General features: G+C 42.5%; 1 protein-coding gene across 2 annotated transcripts in view; it reads left to right on the top strand.

Annotated features, from left to right (window-relative positions):
• Positions 1-21,268, top strand: part of LOC144508528 (extracellular sulfatase Sulf-2-like) — a 347,976-nt gene that overhangs the window by 318,060 nt on the left and 8,648 nt on the right. The window contains exons 18-22 of one of the 2 annotated variants that reach the window (XM_078236520.1): positions 6,523-6,695; positions 9,015-9,157; positions 12,449-12,572; positions 14,344-14,377; positions 18,210-18,263. In XM_078236520.1, the coding sequence (XP_078092646.1) occupies positions 6,523-6,695; positions 9,015-9,157; positions 12,449-12,572; positions 14,344-14,377; positions 18,210-18,263 (528 nt within the window). The remainder of the gene's footprint in view (positions 1-6,522; positions 6,696-9,014; positions 9,158-12,448; positions 12,573-14,343; positions 14,378-18,209; positions 18,264-21,268) is intronic. The other variant, XM_078236521.1, reaches the window with a different exon arrangement.

Below are 21,268 nucleotides of genomic sequence, written 5' to 3'. Positions count from 1 at the left end.
TATTCCTATAGCACGTGAGATTAAAAATTACTGTGAATAATAATAATGAGAGAAGCCTCCCATAAATACTTTTGTCCACTATTGTTGACAACAATGATTTTAGTCTGTAACAGAACTGGGCAAAATTTTAAGAAAATTAGAAATATTCACCAGAGCACTGAGTTTAAAATAAAATATGTTTCCACTCCTAATGATCTGCTGTCCTGTCATAGGGAATGTCATGTGTCACGCACCATGAGCCAAAATATCAATAGGCTGTTTAAGACTTTGGGAAAAAAAGTTTGAAATGGAATTTTCAAGTCCTTAGGGCAGATATATTTTAGACTACATAAAGGGTAAATAAATCAATTCTTTGATATCCAACTAAGTAATCTTGTTAATCAAACATTTAAACACACATCTTATTATTCAGTAGTCCAACAAATTTGTCTTTACCAATCAACACCTTTACAGGTTACTTAAACCTGTTTTAAGGAGTCAGGAGGACAGAGACATGTTCTCCTGACTTCCACTTCTCCAGCAAGGCCTCTGGGCTGCGAGACAGCGAATGCAATGTCTTCTGAGATTTTCAATTGTCCAGTTACCAACAAAGCTTTTTAAGTAGGGTTAGGAAATGAAAACAATAGGGCTGCGATGGATGGTCCTGCAGTGGGCAGTTGCGTGGTCATGCAGTTCTGGGCACTGTTCTATCAAGCCTCAGTGGGGGCGGCACAGTAGCACAGTGGGTAGCACTGCTGTCTCACAGCACCAGAGACCCCAGGTTCAATTCTGGCCTCGGGTCACTGTGTGGAGTTTGCACATTCTCCCTGTGTCTGCGTGGGCTTCCTCCAGGTGCCCCGGTTTCCTCCCAATCGCCAAAGATGTGTGGGTTAGGTGGATTGGTCATGCTAAATTGCCTCTTAGTCTCAGGGGGAATGGCAGGATAAATACATGGGGTTGTGGGGCTGGGGGACTGGTTGGGATTGTGGTCGGTGCAGACTTGATGGACCTAATGTCCTCCTTCTGCACTGTATTATTCTATGATTCAATGAGATGTATGGATGAGACCATTAATGAACTACAATCTGTGATGTATCTTTATAGAGATCCTAATTGCCTATAAAAAGATTCCTTTCAACAACTATCTTTGCTGCAGATTAGCCTGAAAATGGTAATGGTTTATAATTGCATTGGAAAAATGTGAGGATGTAATTTGAGTGTGACATAAATAAATGAACTGTAATGCAGATTTTTCCTCCCTGTGATCAAAGACTTTGCGGGTGATTCTCCCCAAAAAATTCCAAGTGCGAAATTCACGTGAAAAGTGGAGTAAATCCAACTGATTTTTTTTAGCATGATTTTCAGGATGAATCTTCCACAGTCTCAGCACTGCAGAGTGCCCTAGCGAGATTCACTCTGAAAATCCAGGGGTGGGGCCTACTCCGGCCCGAGGGGCCAGCAGCATAGCGCTGAGCGGGCCACTGCGCATGCATCAATCTGTCAGAGTGGAGATCGGCGCACTCACAGTGGCCCACACTGCCAGCTTCCCAATCACTGGCCAGCCCTGTGACCCCCACATCGTTGCCCCTCTGACCCCCACCACTCCCCGATCGCTGGCCTCCCGAACATCTCCAGGAAAGCCCCAATGTCCGCCCCGCCACCTTGCCAGCTCCAATCTCCCCAACCGCTCCCCACCCCCGCAGTCCTGACTCCCAATCTCTGGTGTTCCCGACCACCCTGACAGCCCGATTCCTCCCTCTAACCTGGATGGCCAGCCCCAATTGTCCCTTCCCTCCCTCTGCCTGCAATCTTCTGGCAGAGTGGCAGCTGGGCCCCACCATTCCTGCCCCTATTAGTTCCTACCCCCTCTGGCTTGCCCCCTTGGCACTGCCCAATGCCCAGTGGGCAGTGCCAAACTGTGCCTTGGGCATTGCCAGTTTCCCCCATGGGCAGTGCCAGGGGGCTAGGCTGGCACTGCCCAAGGATAAAAGGGTGCTAAAAGTGTCTATTAAGGGATCAGAATGTGTGAATGGCAGATCAGAGGTACAGATGGTTAAGACAGTTGGCATGAAGGGAGAGGGGTGGGGGGTTGTTTCGGGGGGGGGGGCGGGGATGCAAGAAGTAGAGCGGGAATGGAGAAGTGGAAATATGGAAACGAGAAAGAAGGATGATAAAAATGGATGAATGAGATGAAAAGAAGAAAGAGAATGAAATAAAATAAGTGGAAATGGGATGAAGATGGAGGGGAGAGTTCATGCTCTGAAGTTGTTGAGGCAAGAAGGTGAGCGGGAACTAACTTTCTGGTCTTCACCGTGGACATCTAACCTATCCTCACCTCCACCCTCTGTCTGTGCCGTCTGATGGTGCCCCACTACTTCCTTTAATCCAGCAAAAATTCTCCATTCACTATCCTCCATCTTTTCTCACATTGAACAACTTCTCTTAACTCCAATTACTTCCTCCAAGTAAAAGGTATTGCTATGTGTACCCACGTGGGTCTTGACGATAACTTCAAAAAATTTATTGAATCCCTACAGTCCATTTGGCCCATCGAACCTGCACTGACAACAATCCCACCCAGCCTCTATCCCCATAACCCCACCTATTTACCTTTCTAGCCCCCCTGATACTAAGGAGCTCTTTCACATAGCCAATCAACCTAACCTGGACATCTTTGGACTGTGGGAGGAAACCAGACCATCTGGAGGAAACCCATGAAAGCATGGGGAGAACATGTAAACTCCACACTAACACCCCGAGGCTGGAATTGAACCCGGGGATCCCTGGCGCTGTGAGGTAGCAGTGCTAACCGCTGCGCCGCCCCTAATTTCCTTTTTTTTGGTGCAGGATACGTTCCACTCGTCCTCCTCAGACTTGATCACTCGCCCTTTTTTTTCTGGTGTTGTAAGATGGGAGGACCTGCAGGCAAGATGTGGTGACACTTGATAGAGGGTTTTAAAAGGATGTGTTTATGAGCTATTGATCAGAAAACCAATTGCACAATATGTTGTCCAGTGAAGCTGAAAAATGCTTAAAGCTTCTCTGTCACGGAGGATGAAATCTGTGATTGTTAATAAAGTGACCAATTCCCGCCTGTCGATGGGATTGTTCTACAGTCTGCCTCCCAGATGTAAAACTGGCAGTCATTCTCTAACTATGGGTTTTACGTCAGTGCAAGTTAAGAATCTATCCCCAAATGCCTGAAATTTCCTGTCCCATTCAACAACATTAAATCTAAGAAGATTATATATACTTAGATAATTATGATGATTATTATTATGCTCAATTTTTAGAGCGACACAAATATGCCATTAAAAATTGTCTCTCAAACCTCAATGCTGCTTCCACCAGCTGTTCTCCAGGAATAGAGTCACAAATTAGCCATAAACATTTGGCTTGATGACTATGAGAAGCCTATTGCGTTAAAATAATACAAACATTTAAATCGTTGTTTTAGATTTCCAATCTTGCAAAATCATCTTGTTTGTAAATGAAACCAGAAAAATAAACACCAATTACTTCAGAACGTTTTCAAAGAATTTTATGCAAAATATTGAAGCTAAACAAAGTTGTCAACCCCATTCAGTAAACCTTTATTGTACAAACTGGTTTGGTTACATTGCAAATGAGTTCGAACTATTTAAGCAATTGAAAACCTGAGATGTTCATATAATAGAATCATTATGGCACAGAAGGAGGCCATTTGGCCCACTGAGGCCATGCCGACTCTCTGTAGCATAGTCCAGTCAGTTCCATTATCCATGTACCCCTGCAAATTTACTTTCCTCAAATGCCTATCCAGTTTCCTTTTGAAATCATTCATTGCCTGTTTCCACTGCCCTCCTATGCAATGAGTTTGGGGTTGTTATCATTCATTGTGCAAAATATTTCTTTCTCGCATTCCCTGCATCTCTTGTCCAAAGCCTGTAATCTATGACCCCTTGCCATTGTACCATCAGCTTTTGGGAACAGATTTCTTTGTCTATTTTATTTTGTATAGCTCTCATGATCGGTCTTAATCTTGTATAGCTCTCTCAAATCTCCCCTGAAGCTCCTGTTACTCCAAGAAGATTAACTGCAGCTCCTCCAACGTAAACTTGTAGCTTAATTCACTCATCCCCAGAATCATTCGAACAAATCTCTGAACTCTCCCGACGACTCTTGTATTCTTCCTAAAATGTGGTGCTCAGAATGAGATGCAGTACTCTTGTTGTGGCCTAACCAGAGCTTTATACAAGTTCAGCATAACTTCCCTGCTTTTGTACTCCATACCTCTTTTTATGAAGCCCAAGATCCCATATTCTTTGCTGACTACTCCCTCAACATGCCCTGCCACCTTCAAATGTCTAAACGATTGATAGATGGGAAATGCTAATGTATGATGTGGATGATGGTGTACCACTGACATTAGTCAGTCATGTGTGAGACTCTTGAGAAAGAGAGGTTTAAATCATGCCTAGGGACAATGTGCCTTCTCTGTAACCTGTTTAGATGTAGTACTAATGAACAAGTATAAATTAGATATTGGAGTATGTCTGCAGTCTGTCTAGAACCAAGTTCCATGTCTAGAGTTTATAAAAGGCAGATCATTTTTGACTAATTTAAGTTTTGATAAAGGAACAGCGAAAGCTGATTAAATAAATGCAGCGAATAATGTCTTTATGGATTTTAAGAAAGCAATTGACAAAGTACCACATGAAAGGTTAGCTAACAAAATTGAGACTATTGAATTGGAGGGTCAGTGTCAGCTTGGATAAAAGTAGGCTTAATAACAGGTATTGGTGAGTCACACAGTAAATGGTTGTTGTAAGAGGAATTTTCTGAGGTGTCTCACTAGCGTGTCTTGTACTCAGCTGGTCTCATTCAACCAATACAAAGACTATAAAAGACAGCATGTAGTTAAAAAATGAAAATACGTTTATTACTAATGCATGCATCAGGAGAGAAGACCGTCAGTTCTGACTATCCTCTCTGTTGTAACAATACAAATGTGAGATTGATGTACTCTTCTGAACACTTCAATTCCCCACCCAGCCTGTCATCCAAACTGGAGGGCCTAATTACAATATTACACAGTATTACCTTAGTCAATAATGTTCCACCTGTCAGCAGGAATAGGAGCTTACTAGTCCATTGTACCTGAAAATCCTTCCCTCGTTACTAGAAAGCCTAACTACGTAAATCCAGTATGTTCAAGGCTACTGTTAACATCTGCATATTTTAACTGGTACAGGAGTTAGTTCTCTTGCTTAAATCCAGCCCCTTCTTAGCAGCCCAAGAGACAGCACCAGTCTCTTGCTAACCAGCTGTGAATATACTCCCATTCATTCCTGACCCCTGATTAACTTGCAGATGCCTAACCCATGCTGATAAGAATGAACTGCTCACTATGCTTCATTGTCTCAAAGAATGTGGCATGTCTGCTGCTGTCTACTTCCCACCATGCTGAGCAAATGGATCATTGTTTGGCCAAGACTCACAAACACATTTAAAACTACATTTTAGTTACAATACTTGTTTAAAAATTCATTATTAATGATTATATGTGATTAATAGATAATACCTTTGCATATATTGTATTAGGCACAATTTGAATCCTTATTCTATATATAAGGATTTGTAATCTTCTCCTTAACCTAGTCTACTTACTATAATAAATTAAAAACAAGGACCTTTATACCAGGAGTTCTGTACTACCCTTTATCAGTTGCTTTTCAGAAGAAAGGATGCTACCCAAGGTGTTTCCCAAGGATCAATGCATGGACCACTGTTTTCTAAATTTGCTGATGAGAGCCAAACCTCGAGATGTGACAAACCAATTGATGTCAACAGGATAGGCTAGCAGAATTTACCAGAATTTATGCTGGCTCTCCTTAATTAATTGAAACTTCTCCAAATGCCTGCTCTTTTTTCCCCCAGATTATTGTTTCCTACCCACAGTCAGATCTTAAACTGAGTGGCCTGCAGTTACTAGGAATGGTCTAAGCCCTTTCTTGAACAAGGGTTTATCATCATCAATTTTCCAATCTGGCATCTCTCCCTGTATCCAGAAAAGATTGGAAAATTATGGCAAGCCCTTCTGCTATCTCCACTCCCACAACCTTCAGTAACCTCCCACATCCTTTTATATCTATTTTCGCCCCAGCCTCACTTCCACTGATATTGTTGTCAGCATCCTGTTCCTTGGTAAACCCCGATACAAAATACACATCAAGTATTCTGACCTCACCCTGCCCCTCTAAATATATAGCACTTTCTTTGTCCCGAATAGGGCCACCCCACCTCCTAATATCTGCTTACTATTACACATTGGTAGAAGATATTTTGAGTTACCATTTAAATTAGCGTGCAGTTAACATAACTTATCAGATCTTGAGAATATCCAAAAGTATTAACACTGGTTAATGAGTACAAGAAGTAAAAGACTAAATAACATTAAAGCTGCCCACCACATCCCTCAATTAGAAAGGAGTGTCTAAAAGCATAGGTCAAAGTGATTCGCGTATTCTAACTTTCTGTTCCTTCTTCTGCTCTTAACTGTAGGAAAGGAAACCAGGATAAGAACGAAAATGTCTGGATGTTTAAGGATGAGAGAAAAAGAAAGAAGCTGCGAAAAATGCTGAAGAGGCTGAGAAATAACGATACATGCAGCATGCCTGGCCTCACCTGTTTCACACACGACAACCAACACTGGCAGACGCCCCCATATTGGACATGTAAGCTCACAGGGCAGAAAATTAGAGGTCAGCAGATTGCAATCTAAACTGAGCTGTAGTGAACCAGGCTGACCTAAATCAGACTTGCATAAAGCAGCTCCAATAGTAAACCCAGAAGAGAACAAGAATCACTTACATTTACATGCACCTTTAAAGGAGAAAATGGTCCAAGGGATTTCACATGGGATTAAACTGATGCTGAAGTGTAGTGAAAGCATGAGGAGAATGGACCTAAATCATACTCAAATGAATAAGCTTCAAGAAGACCACTAAAGATGGGGAGAGGGGTTGCAAAATAGGAGGTTTCGAGATGAGTTCCAGAGTCATTTTTTAAATTCGGTCTTGGGACATGGGCATCGCTAGCTGGCCAGCATTTATTGCCCATCCCTAGTTGCCCCAGGGCAGTTGAGAGGCAACAACATCGCTGTGGCTTTAAAGTTACATGTAAGCCAGATCAGGTAAGGACAGCAGATTTCTTTCCCTGAAGGATATTAGTGAACCAGATTGGTTTTTCCGACAATTGACGATGGTTTCATGGTCATCGGTAGATTCTTAATTCCAGATATTTTTTTACTGAATTCAAATTCCACCATCTGCCGTAGTGGGATTCGAACCCCGGTCCGCGGAATGTTAGCTGAGTTTCTCGATTAATAGTCTAGCGATAATACCACTAGGCCATCGCCTCCCTGTCATGCTGAGGTGAATGATGCCCTTGCCACTGAGAATGAAATAGAGTAAGGATAGGTGCACGGAAGGAAAAGTTGGAGGACTTAAGACACAGGAAAATATATAAGATTGAAGAAGGTTTTGGGGATAGAGGAAGATGAGTTGTCGAAGGAATTTATAAATGAAGAGCTTAAAATGACTGTCAGGGTGAAGATGGGTGAATGTTAGCAAGGATAAGGTTGATAGACATGTAGGATTCGGGGCAAATAAAATGAGGAGTTTTAATCAAATTGTGCTTTCTGCAGGATACAACTTAGGGATACATCAAGGAGAGAATTAATTAATTCCAATGTAAAGCCAAGAACAACTCGATGGGCTGAATGGCCTCCTTCTGCACTGTAGGGATTCTATGAATAACATGGATAAGTGCTTCAATAACAGTGGAGACAGTTGGAAGACATTGATGGAAGGAAATACTTTTGATGGGGGGAATATGAGGTTTGGAGCTCAGCTCTGGCTGAAAGCAGAAGACAGTAAGAGTATTAACAACACCAGGTTAAAGTCCAACAGGTTTATTTGGTAGCAAATGCCATTAGCTTTCGGAGCGCTGCTCCTTCGTCAGGTAAGTGGGAGTTCTGTTCACAAACAGGGCATATAAAGACACAAACTCAATTTACAAAATAATGGTTGGAATGCAAATCTTTACAGGTAATCAAGTCTTAAAGGTACACAAGGCAGGGCATGTGGAGACGCAGACTCAATTTGCGGGGTGGTGGTTGGAGTGCAAGTCTTTGCAGGTAGTCGGGTCTTGGCGGTGTGGTGGGGGGAGCGTTGGGCACGGGTTGGGGGGATGTGTGTTGTCTCCGGACAGGACAGTTGGTGGGATTTTGCAAGCCCAGGCACGCGTTCTCCAAGGCGACCTTCACGACACACGACAGCGCAGAGTTGCTGAGCAGAGACTGATAGCCAAGTTCTGCACACATGAGGACAGCCTCAACTGGGATCTTGGGTTCATGTCTCACTATCTGTAACCCCCACGACTTGCCTGGGCTTGCAAAATCTCACTAACTGTCCGGTCTGGAGGCAATACACATCTCTTTAACCTGTGCTTAACGCTCTCTCCACTCACATTGTCTGTACCTTTAAGACTTGATTACCTGTAAAGATTTGCATTCCAACCATTATTTTGTAAATTGAGTTTGTGTCTTTATATGCCCTGTTTGTGAACAGAACTCCCACTTACCTGACGAAGGAGCAGCGCTCCGAAAGCTAATGGCATTTGCTACCAAATAAACCTGTTGGACTTTAACCTGGTGTTGATAAAACTCTTGCCGAGTTTACCCCAGTCCAACGCCGGCATCTCCACATCATCAAAGCAGAAGAGCCAGGTTACCTATCATCAAATTCAACTTGAGTGGAGTTTAAAGTTTAAACAAATTCAATTTGAGTGAGGTGACAAGAGTAAGGATTTTGGCAGGAGCTGAATCTTAGATCTGACTTAGATCTTCAATGTCAGGAAATATTGGTTCATTCACAAGCTGATATTGGGTATTAGTCTGAAAGAAATGGAAGTACTAAAGAGGAGGTGCGTGCCATCATCACATATCTGGAACTGACATTTTATTTCTTTATCAAACTTATCTCCTGTTTTAGTGGGACCATTCTGTGCTTGTACCAGTGCAAATAACAACACTTACTGGTGCTTGAGGACCTACAATGAGACCCACAATTTCCTGTTCTGTGAGTTTGCCACAGGTTTCCTGGAGTACTTTGACCTCAACACGGATCCTTACCAGGTAAAATGGATCATCAGCTCCACTGACACTATCTGAAATGTTGCAACGACTTTGGCTGTCCAGGGTAATGGCATTGAATGAAAACAACCCAAGTCACCTCCCAGTATTGGTGCTTAATTTTCGGATTTTCGCAAAAGCTGGCAACTTGCAGCAAAATCTGTGCGGGGGCTAAGCAGCTGTTTTGAATGAAAATAATTATTGCTCCATGAATTGACACTAGATTAATGGTACTCTGCATTTCAGCAAATCCCTCCAACAGGACACAGTGATGTTCGAGGTGGTCTGCTGCACAAACCTTCTGCAGGTTGCTCATAGTGACACTTAGGTTGAACCTAATACCTTGTGCTTGTCTATCAACTTTCATCTAAAGACAGGCCCAGTGGATACCAATCCCTTGTTTGTGGCATCCTCTCCCGTTCACTTGCTCCCTTTCAGTTACGAATATCACCCGGTGCCCCTTACTAAAAGTTACTAATTGCCTGCACTGGGGAGTTAGTACTGTAGCCTTGGTTACACCACACTTTTTTGATTTGATTAGATTTATTATTGTCACATGTATTAGTATACAGTGAAAAGTATTGTTTCTTGTGCGCTGTACATGCCAAAGCATACAGTACATAGGGAAGGAAAGGAGAGAGTGCAGAATGAAGTGTTACAGTCATAGCTAGGGTGTAGCAAAAGATCAGCTTAATGCTTATAATACTTGAGTATTAATACATGGTGTATTGTGAACCGTTCTGGTCTCCATATTATAAAAAGGATATAGATGTACTGGAGAAGATCTAAAAATGTTTTACCAGGATGACAACAGAGGGTATCTGAAAGGTTATAACCTAGTAGAAAAGATTTAAGAGGCCTGGGCTATTTTCTCCAGAAAAGAGAGAACTGAGAAGTGACCTAATCAAAATATTCAAGATTATGAGATGGTTTGAGAGGTTAGATGTGGGGAAAATGTTACCACTTGCAGGTGAAACCAGGGTGAAAACCAGAGCTTGTAAATATATGATAGTCGGTAATAAATTTAGGAAAATCAGGAAAAGAAAAATTCTATCCTGTGTATTGATAGAATGCGGAAATCGCTATCGTAGGGAGTAAAGGTATATAGATACATTCAAGGGGAGGTTAGATAAGCACATGAGGGAGGAAGTAATATAAGTATATATTGATGGGGTTAGATGAAGATGGGTGGGCGGAAGCTAATGTGGATCATGAACACTGGAATGGACTTGTTGGGCAAACCTATTTCAGTGTTGGGAATGCTTAATAATGTTCTGACTCATGCTTGATACAGACGCAGTAATTCATACAACTCGTTGCCATGTCTACTTGTACACAAAGAGCCATGAAGTGAGTGGGAATGTTCACATGTCTCTGCAGGGGTATTGCAAAGAAGTGAGGGACCAAGTCCAAAACAATGTTTAATCACAAGCTCTGTGACTGCTATCATTGAGACTTCAGAAATAGGTATTTACCTACAGGAAATTTATGGACTGCAGAATTTGTTTGCTAAGAACACAGATGGTAGGTCTTAGTTAAATCACAGACACGTGAAGGGCTATTCTCCAACCGCTGACTTGGACTGCAGCTGTGGCTTCAAGCATCCCCCTCAGGGTCCTGACTTCCTCAAGGCTTCTGATGACCACTCCCCAACTCTGCCCCCATCTACCCCCCATCCCAAGGCCTCTGATAATCTGACCTATCCTCGCAGAATTCCAAATCTCTCCCTCAGACCTCTGACCAATATATCTATTCCATCTCCATATGGCCTTTGCTCACAATCTCCATGCACCCCTCCCCACATTCCTCTCTAACCGCACTCCAACTGGTGGCCAACCTTTTAAGCAAGACTGGCCCTTCAGCAGGGAACACATTGGTAACACCATGCACGTGGGTGCACACAGTGGAGTTCCAGTGGTCCTGATTGCCAAATTCCCTCTGCCATTTGGATTCCCCCCACCCCTTACAAGTAAATAAAAATTCAACACTTTTATTCCAATCCTCACAACCCTTGGCACTGTCTGTATTGCTGTATCTACTTGATTTTATTTGGTTTATTATTGTCACATGTATTGGGATACAGTGAAAAATATTGATTCTTGCTTACTGTACAGACAAAAGCTACCGTTCATAGAGTACATGGGGAGAAGGGCAGGAAAAGATAGGGTGCAGAATATAGTGTTGCAGTTACAGGTAGGGTGAAGAGAAAGATCAGCCCAAGGTACAAGTCTGACAGCAGCAGGGAAGAAGCTGTTCTTGAGTCGGTTGGTATGTGACCTCAGACTTTTGTATCTTTTTCCCAATGGCAGAAGGTGAAAGAGAGAATGTCAGGGGTGCGTGGGGTCCTTGATTATGCTGGCTGCTTCCCTGAGGTAGCAGGAAATGTAGATGGAGTCAATAGATGGGAGGCTGGTTTGTGTAATGTACATTCACAACCCTTTGTAGTTTCTTGCAGTCTTGGACAGAGCTTTAAATGGCAAAAATACTGATCCTGTTAAAAGAATTTTCACCTTGAAGAACCTTTCCGAAGTTATAATTGCACAAACTTGATCAATGCTGCCTGGAAAACAGATTTGAAAACATGAGCAAACCAACAGCCTCTGTCCACCCCTGTGGACAGATTTTGTGAATGAAGCTAACATGGACAGACATCCTCCAAACGAACTAACTTGTAAATGGGTTCTGATACACCTTAATTACTGAATAATATTCGGGCGGCATGGTGGCACAGTGCTTAGCACTGCTGCCTCACAGCGCCAGGGACCTCAGTTCAGTTCCCGGCTTGGGTGACTGTCTGTGTGGAGTTTGCACGTTCTCCCCATGTCTCCGTGGGTTTCCTCCGGGTGCTCCGGTTTCCTCCCACAGTCCAAAGATGTATGAGTTAGGTGGATTGGTCATGCTAAATTGCCCCTTGGTGTCAGGGGACTAGCTGGGTTAAATGCATGGGGTTACGGGGATTGGACCTAGGTGGGATTGTGGTGGGTGCGGACTCGATGGGCCGAATGGCCTCCCTCTGCACTGTAGGATTCTATGAATATGAGACCTGTTTCACAATGTCGGTGAAGTCTCCCAAACTGCTTCTTGAAAAATTACGCCAGCACTGAACTGTGGCTAATACAATAGTAATCCTTTAAGCCAGGGAAATGAGCATTTACCAGGGTGGACTGCATGTGCCCTCCAATACATAATGGGATCCTGATGTGTCAACCCCGGTGGTGCAGTCCAAATTAAATTATTTTAATGCAGAAATAATTGCCGTTCCCTTTAATCAAAGTTCATATTTTCCATTTTTAGCTGATGAATGCAGTGAACACATTGGATCGAGATGTTTTGAACCAGTTACATGTACAACTTATGGAATTACGAACCTGCCGTGGCTTTAAACAGTGTAACCCACGGACCAGGAATATGAACACAGGTACAGATACTTTTTGATATTCTCATTATGGTGCATGCATTGATGGCTACCACATCTTGGAGATTTTATACTTAAAATTAATTATTTTACTTCTGAACAGGTGAGAAGAATTAATTATTCATGGTCTTTAAGTTTGTAATTTATGGAACACACTGTAGAAAATGAAAGGCTGGTTAATAGTTCAGTTAAAATATTGTAGTTGAGTGCAAATTAATTATGGTAATTACATCAGGGAGCTGTTAACTTGGTGGTACAAGTGATTCAGAAGTTAATGCCCTTATTAAAATTTATGGATGACACTGACAGAATAATTAACTAGACGTGGAGTTCATTTCCCATATCACATCAATATTAACTTCCACAGGGATTAAACCAGCCAAAGGGCGAAATAGTTTGTTATAAATCTCAGCACTCTTTCAGTGAACTAGCTAAATGTTTGGAGCAATAGATCATTCTATTTGAACCTAGAAGCTGAAAATATGTGAGAAAATCAATGCTTCCAAGCTCATATTAATTATTCCCAATTCTGTTTTCTTTCTTGGTTTACTTTGGCCCAGATGTCTGCTCCCAGATCAGATGCGCGGAGACAGCTTTGAACCTGACCTTTAAAAATGTCCAACTGTTAACTGACCCTGGAACAAATGGCCCATCCTGGGCTTTCCATGTGGGAGAATTGTCATTGTTGCTGCCTAATCAAAGTGTACTCCACTGAACCAGTGAAAACACAGAGTGGATTCTCAAGACACAGCCATGGAGATGGCAACATCTTGCCTATTACTACCTGATACAAATATTATGCAATCATGCAGTTAGCTGCCAAGACTCAAGTGGGCGGATAAATGATGAACAGTGCCATGCTCATTATCCGATCCACTTGCCCTCTTGCCACCCATCTATCAGGTTGACCCTTGACCACTCTGTCACAGCAAAACAGTGACTAAGCGGGGGGGGGGGGGGGGGGGGGGGGGGACTAGTAGGGGCTGTCAGTGGTCACAGAATACCGCATGCCAATTGGAGTCATAGCCATAACATGCATGGTAACAAGCGTGTGGTAGAACCATTTTCACCAACAAACCTTACTAGTAATCATGGATGGTGTGGTGAAAATTGTGAGTGTATGAAAGCACACAGATGTAAATGAGAGCATTGTCATCTAAATGGCTGACGTCCCTTTTCACTTTACATTTGAATGCACAGAAAGTCACACCGAGGAGACACTTGGAAAAGGATGGGTCCAGCTGCCCCATGTTTTTCTAAGCAGGACCTTCAGGCTTTGGCAGAAGGGGTCCAGAACAGTGTTGTAATATGCCTATTAGGGGTATCTGCATGAGATTATGTGATTCAGTCTTAGTTTCACTTTTCCTTTGAGTACAACACACACACACATATGCCTCTAATGTATTTAAGCTTTATACCAATGTATATCTATTCTCATGTGCCTAATCTCAATAAATGAACCCACAACATGTTTACATACTTGGGGATCCATACTCCTAGGCTACCAAAATCCAATGAGAGTGGAGGCAGCTTGTGACTTAAATGTACAGCTACCTCCATAAAATAAGTATATATGAAATGTGCCCCACCCCTACGAGAATGGAAAGTGCAATGTTCAGGGGTGGATTTATGATTTTCCACGATGGGATCTTAACCATAGTGAAAGTCTAGGCATTTGTGTCCATTCTGTGTGAAGCAACATGTCACTGTTTAAATGTAAGCATGGTTGGTGATCTCTTAATTGTTCTCAAAATTGCTGTGTTTCCCTGTGTAGGAGGAAAAGATGAAGAAAACTTCAATCAGTACAGGTAACTTTGTTTAATCTAAAGGATTCTCGCTTCTTTTCATCTAATAGAGTTTTATTTTTACTGACGAATATTTCTGCCTATTTGCAATCAATGGTGGAGGCTGGAATTTTCTGGCCGTTCACGCCGGTGAGTAGTCAACGGAGATTTGGCTGAGTGGCAAATTCTCCGTTCCCGCTTGCAGTGGTGGCGAGACATGAACAGCCAGAAAATTCCAGCCACGGTATTTGTGGAATTTTAAGTCTCAGAAATGGTCAGGTTTGGGTTGGGCCCCAGGTCTATCATGTTAGAAATCTGAATCCCCCCCCCCACCCCAATGCCTTCCAACCTGTCAACTTCTTGATTTAGAATCCCTACAGTGCAGAAGGAGGCCACTCGGCCCATCGTGTGTGCACCAACCACAATCTCACCCAGGCCCTATTCCCGTAACCCCACTTTTTTTTTTACCCCGTTAATCTCCCGACACTAGGGTCAATTTTGCATGGCCAGTCCACCTAATCTGCACATCTTTGGAATGTGGGAGGAAACCAGAGCACCCGGAGGAAACCCACACAGACACTGGGAGAATGTGCAAACTCCACACAGACAGTGACCCAAGACTGGAATTGAACCCAGGTCCCTGGGCAAGAACCCAGGTCCCAATTGAGGCAAGATGGGAAGCAGCAGGATATGGGTTGCACTTTAAATGCTGCAATGAGACTGTTGCCTTATTTCTATTCACTATTTGAAATTTAACCCTGACCGGCCAGGTTTCCAAAGTCTCGGGAAAACTGAAAGCTATATTGAGGCAAGTGACTGCTGGATCATGAGGTAAATGCCTTTCCATTTACCTGCTGGATTCAGCAGACCTATCTTGTCAATTCCCACAATCAGACACCAATATGCCCTTCACCTCGCCAAGGCCTTTGATTATCCTCCCCCCAACCCCACTGACTAATCCCTTAGGCCACTAATTTCTACCCAACCCCAGAGATCTTTGAACACACTCCCCCAGCCCTTCAATCTCCCCACACCCTCAGGCCACGAATCTCTCCCCACAATCCTCTGACCTCTTCACCCATCCAAGCCTCCAGTGGTCTTCTCCCAGGTCTTCGATTTGCCCTCATCCAGGCCTTAGGTTTCCACTCAATATTTGGAAACTATCACATTTGTCACACTTCCAAATAATACAATTTCCGGTGAGTTTATGATTTGCTTCCCATCTTAATTCCAGTTAACATCAGACTGAAAATGATTGTTGAATTCAGTGGAAAAGCGTTTAATATAATATTCTTCTGTTCATTATTTGAAACCTGGCTTAATACCCCCATTAAAACAATAGACAAAGGGATAACCTATGGGTATGGTAAGCCTTTGTCCAAATACCTCTAACCATAATTTCTAACCTATCATAACCAAATGTGAGTTATTAACATAAGCATGATGTCAGTTGGTTAACCAGCTCACTTATATTTTATACACACACCTATCAGAGGCCTCTCACCCCAGAGTTACCCTCCCCACATGCAACTCCCATCTCCACACCCTGCCTTGCCCAGCGTGCCCCCAACCACCTGACCAAGCCCTGCCAGCCTGGCTCTGGTGTGACCTTGGATACAGTAAGAGTTTTAACAACACCAGGTTAAAGTCCAACAGGTTCATTTGGTAGCAAATACCATTAGCTTTCGGAGCGCTGCTCCTTCATCAGATGGAGTGGAAAGGAGCAGCGCTCCGAAAGCTAATGGTATTTGCTACCAAATAAACCTGTTGGGATTTAACCTGGTGTTGTTAAAACTCTTACTGTGTTCACCCCAGCCCAACGCCGGCATCTCCACATCATGACCTTGAATTACCCAGGGTTTGGAGAATTTGTGGCTTCTCTTCTTCCTGCGTCTCCTGCAGTACCGACAGTAGCCACCAGATGCTGGTACTACAGAGCTGCCAGTCACTGATTGGCTGGCAGGTTTCTGAGGAGTGGAGATCCCTCCTCAAAAATTAAAGCAGAACTAGCGGGCCAATCAAAGATGAGCTCACCCCCAACATTTGCAGGTTCCTTACACCTCAGAGCATAATCCAAGCCTTGATTTCCCCGCTTTAAACACCTTCTCCCTTCCTTCCTTCATTGAATTCCACCTTGATGCCCAAATTAATTGGAATCCTTTAACATATATGTTCTCAAGAATTAAGTTCTCATTATGTAAATAAATCTAGACATCCTCTTTCTGGTGTTACACTTCCAAATAATGCAATTTCTGGTGAGTTTATGATTTGCTTCCCATCTTAATTCCAGTTAACATCAGACTGAAAATGATTGCTGAATTCAGTGGAAAAGCGTTTAATATAATATTCTTCTGTTCACTATTTGAAACCTGGCTTAATACCCCCATTAAAACAATAGACAAAGGGATAACATATGGGTATGGTAAGCCTTTGTCCAAGTACCTCTAACCATAATTTCTAACCTATCATAACCATTGGCGCCAACCAATCTTCAAGAAAAGGAAAGCACAGGCATAACAATCATATTCTGTGAGACAATGAGCAGAATTTTATCGCCTTGCTCATCCCGAACTGTAAAATCCTGCCGGGGGTCCTTGAACCTTTCCATGGTCCGCCCCTTGCCCGCTCCAATTTTCATGGCAGGTGGAATGGTAAATTTCTGGCCAATATATTCTTATATCTCCCTACCTGCCAACAGAAATAGATGCCCTTAAAATTGGGGACAGTTCATTTCATTATGAGTAGCCCATGAATTTACCCAATATTCTGTTTTATGCCAATACTTGTTCTTCTAATGACTTTAATCTTCAAAATGCAAATTAAGGGCCCAGTAAATGTTTTTTCACGCTAATGAAGATAACAAGATTAACATTTTGGGAGAAAATGTCTGCTTTTCGTGCGTTGCAAAATTGTGAATGTGTTCCTTGTAAATAGATTTATAGTTTTAGCCCAACTTGTGTCCAGGTTAATTTAATCCTTAAAACAAAATACAATTCCTGAGAAGGAAACAAAAACACATTCAATATTTCAGACTTGCATGATTCCCCCCTCCCCCCCCGCCCCCGCCACTCCTAATTGTAAATGGAAATCTTGGGATCCACGGCGTCAAATATCAGGGATGTCAATTCACAGAGCAGAATTGAAATGCATTCACAAAATTGGACATTCCAAGTAAAATTGGACAGTTGAAGATTTAGGCTTCCAAATTGTAAATTGTTTTGTTCAGTATATGACTGGCCTTCCATTATCATCAACATTATGCACGTTTCTTAATACTTAAAAACAGGTTCTCAGATGGCGCTACACTTTTCAGTGTTCACAAAAAAAGAAGTTCACTCATATCCTGTTTTACAAATAATTTCACACTGTTTCCACGTGAGCATGTACTTCACTGTGTCCATGTCGCGAAAGTAGTAAATAATCAATCTATCTTGTTAATAACCAATGCTTCTACACCTACAAATGTATTTTGGGGACAATTTTATTGCTCAGAATAAGCATCATTGTTCCAAACTACTTGTCTTCCACAATCGCTCCATCCAGAGTTGCAAGCATCCTTTCTGCATAAGCATGGAGCTATCAATGTGGGAGATCATGTGGTATGATAAGACGTTAGCTAAAGACTGTTATCAGTAAGTATTGAAAACATTCTATTTTTAAGATGATTCTTCTCAGTTGATTCTTTGTCTGGGTGGGTTGAATTTGCATCCCAGATCTTAATATGGAAACTGGTATCTCAGAGGTCCATAATGTCACCAAGAAGGTTACATTCATCAGCACTTCCATGACTGTTTCCCTTTTGAGTTTGTATTTTGAGATGCTAAGCTTTTCTTTGTCTTTGCTGCTTAAACACCAGGCAATATCAGCGTCGGAAATGGCCCAAAACGAAGAGACCAAACACCAAATCCCTGTGAGTTGTGTGAGAAATGCTCCAATAGATTTGTCTACAACTCTACTGCTACAGCAAGTTGCTTGCTAACTTTTTTTTTTGCATGCAAAGCCTGACCTCAGCATGGACTGATGTTGCACTTTCTCTATTTTATTTCAAATTAATAAATCCTTCCTAGATTTAGTGTGCTATAAAATATGTACTTGGATGGACTACTCAAAGAAACAGTTACTCACACATGACTTACATTTATCTACTTAAATTTAGATCTTAGATTTGCCTTAGCATCTGTCAAATTCAAAGTGCTGCGGTTGAAAGCATCACACTTGCATTTGATTTGCTGAAACACCATTTTTTGTAAAACAGCAACATATTCACAACTGAACAGATAGGAAACCAACCAATAAATGAACAAGTGGTAATGACAACTAAATAAGTGGGCTGCAAGCTGCTTCCAATACAAGAGCAAGCAAGGAAGAGAATGGAACCACTCCAGACAATGTAGGGCCACCAGTTAATTGACAGTACACAGTCCTAAAAATCCATGGTGCCCCAGCCTACTGCTGCTCTGTAGGTTCAATAGGTGTCCACTAGGAATGCCTAAACTTAAGCTGAGATCCCAATGCAACAGGTCCCAGCCTTGTGCTGCCATGAGGAGAAGACATGTTGAAAGGGATGAGGAGGGGAATATAGGGATATAGGAACTCTGGGATGGGGTCCCACTGTTTTAAAGTTGGGGGGCGGGGGAAGGGGTGTTAACTTGCAGAATCTAAAATATTAGAGGACCAACACGGATTGTACAGATTGGGTATGGCAGTCTGGGAAAGAAGTCAATTAACATTACTGAAGATGTATGGATGGTATTGTTGGTTCGAGTGGATATAATATAAACTTCCATCTTTCTCCGGTAGTCTCCATGAACTAAAGATCCATCTTCAATATTTTCTTGCAGAAAACTGACGATGGGATCAAGAAAAAGTATTTTTTTAAGTTTCTGTGAACAATTTTATTTATTGGTCATGAACAATATTGAACATGCAAGAATCAAGGTTGTTTGACTGGTCAGACTGGTGGGAGATGAAAGGTGGTGTGATGAAATCTGGAAACTGTCCAGCCAGAGTTAACAATAATGTGTCTTGCTGACATTTTTGAGAAATCATGCCAAGAATGGAAGTTAACCACAGCCAAGAATGATCCAGTTAGACATGATTGAATAGATGAGCTGATTAAATTTGTCTTGAATAATTTTGCCCACCCATTAAGTGTTACGAGTGGAAGTACTGGGGATAATTTTATACTAAAGCAAGGGATGATTATTGCAGTGTCCTTGGGGGGTCCAGCCACATCCGAGGCCAGGTAAACTCATCATAATACAGAAAAGCTGCACCTAACTGTTAGATCAGTTCCCTTTGTTTAATCATAGAATCCCTACAGTGCAGAAGGAAGCCATTCAGCCCATCGAGTCGGCACCAATCACAATCCCACCAGGCCCTATTCCTGTAACCCCACACATTTGCCCTACTAATCCCTGACACGAGGGTCAATTTAGCATGGCCAATCAACCTAACTCACACATCTTTGGACTGTGGGAGGAAACGTTCGCAGACACTGGGAGAAAGTGCAAACTCCACACAGACTAGAATTTCACCCGAGTGGAATAGAACTCCACCCGAGGCTAGAATTGAACCCGGGTCTTTGGCGCTGTGAGGCAGCAGTGCTAACCACTGTGCCACCGTGCCATCCATATATATTGTGATGCCATTTGTTTTATGGTTGTGACCATTCTATGGGGCTGTTGTTTCATCCATTTCACCATGCATCACGGGAAGCAGGATTGCTGCGGGGTGGGGGCGCTGGGGCGGAGGATGGTGGCGGAATGCGGTTTATGCAATATGTGGCAGACCCCAAAAATTCCTTGGTGCTCAGGGCTCCGAGAATTCTTTTTAACTTGCCTGGCATTGAATTGTAACAGGAAGTGTGCGACAGCATGCAAGACCTTTCATGAATTAAACCAAAAATACACTGATTTACATTGTACTGTGGAATGTGTGGTAACTGTTTCACTTTATGATTCCATAATCCTAACAACTATCTTTTTACCTTTTTTTTTCACCAGCACTAATTTCTCAGTGAAGCAGAACTCAAAACATTCTTTATTTCTCTTCTGCTGGATTAGCCTGCTAAAACACTGCATGCATTTATAAAGTTTGTGAGTTTGTTTCTGTTTTATTTGAACTGCTGTTGGTGTGGCAACCTTTACTAACCACCTTTCATATTACACATTTAATTTCCCTCCATTGTTTCCGTTGTGTTGAGTTTTTTTTTATTTTTAAGATGCAGCGTCACTTGTGGCGTGGGGTGGAGGGGGGTTTAATCCACCATCATTCCCAATTTCCAGGGAGAAGTATGAGCACAACCTCTGCCAAGCTATTTGCTGGCAGCTTCCCAATGTCCGGGGTGCCTGCCTGAAACAGGCAAAAGGCCCCTGGACAATGCTCATCAGGACCTAGCACCTGTTTTAAGAACCTAATATCAAATTTAGCAAAATCTCGGTAGAGTAGGTTGTACTCAGTTTCTCAGGGTCTAGAGCAGCCTAAGCAACAGTCCTTAAGGTGCTTGCTGGCGGTTGCTGGAAACAGGTAAGCTTCACTCATTTACTTGCCTTATTGTGTTGGAACTTGCATGGTTTTCTTTCTCTGCATTCTTCAATATTGGGGTAACGCCTGCACTGTGGCAGAAACAGGACTATAGTGCCTCGGAGATGGTGGTGAATGACTTACTGTCCTGTTCCCAAAGCCGCTGTGACTATCACTAGGTGTCAGAATGCCCACCAGAGTGTTGTGAGCACACATTTAAAATTCAAATCAGTGTCCTGTAATGTATGCAGGACCACATTTTCTATTTCAACAGAGTACTGGCTTGATCATGCAATGCACTTAACAGCATTGAAGGTTAGTTTGTGCACTAGAGAAGCAAACAGGTAAGTTTGTATTTAGGAATGTGAGATCAATAGAAGCAGAGTTACT

The sequence above is a fragment of the Mustelus asterias genome, chromosome 20 (genome assembly GCF_964213995.1).
Source record: "Mustelus asterias chromosome 20, sMusAst1.hap1.1, whole genome shotgun sequence".
Classification (NCBI taxonomy): Eukaryota; Metazoa; Chordata; class Chondrichthyes; order Carcharhiniformes; family Triakidae; genus Mustelus; species Mustelus asterias.
Note: the sequence above shows the minus strand (reverse complement) of the source record. Positions and strands in the feature narration are given on the sequence as shown.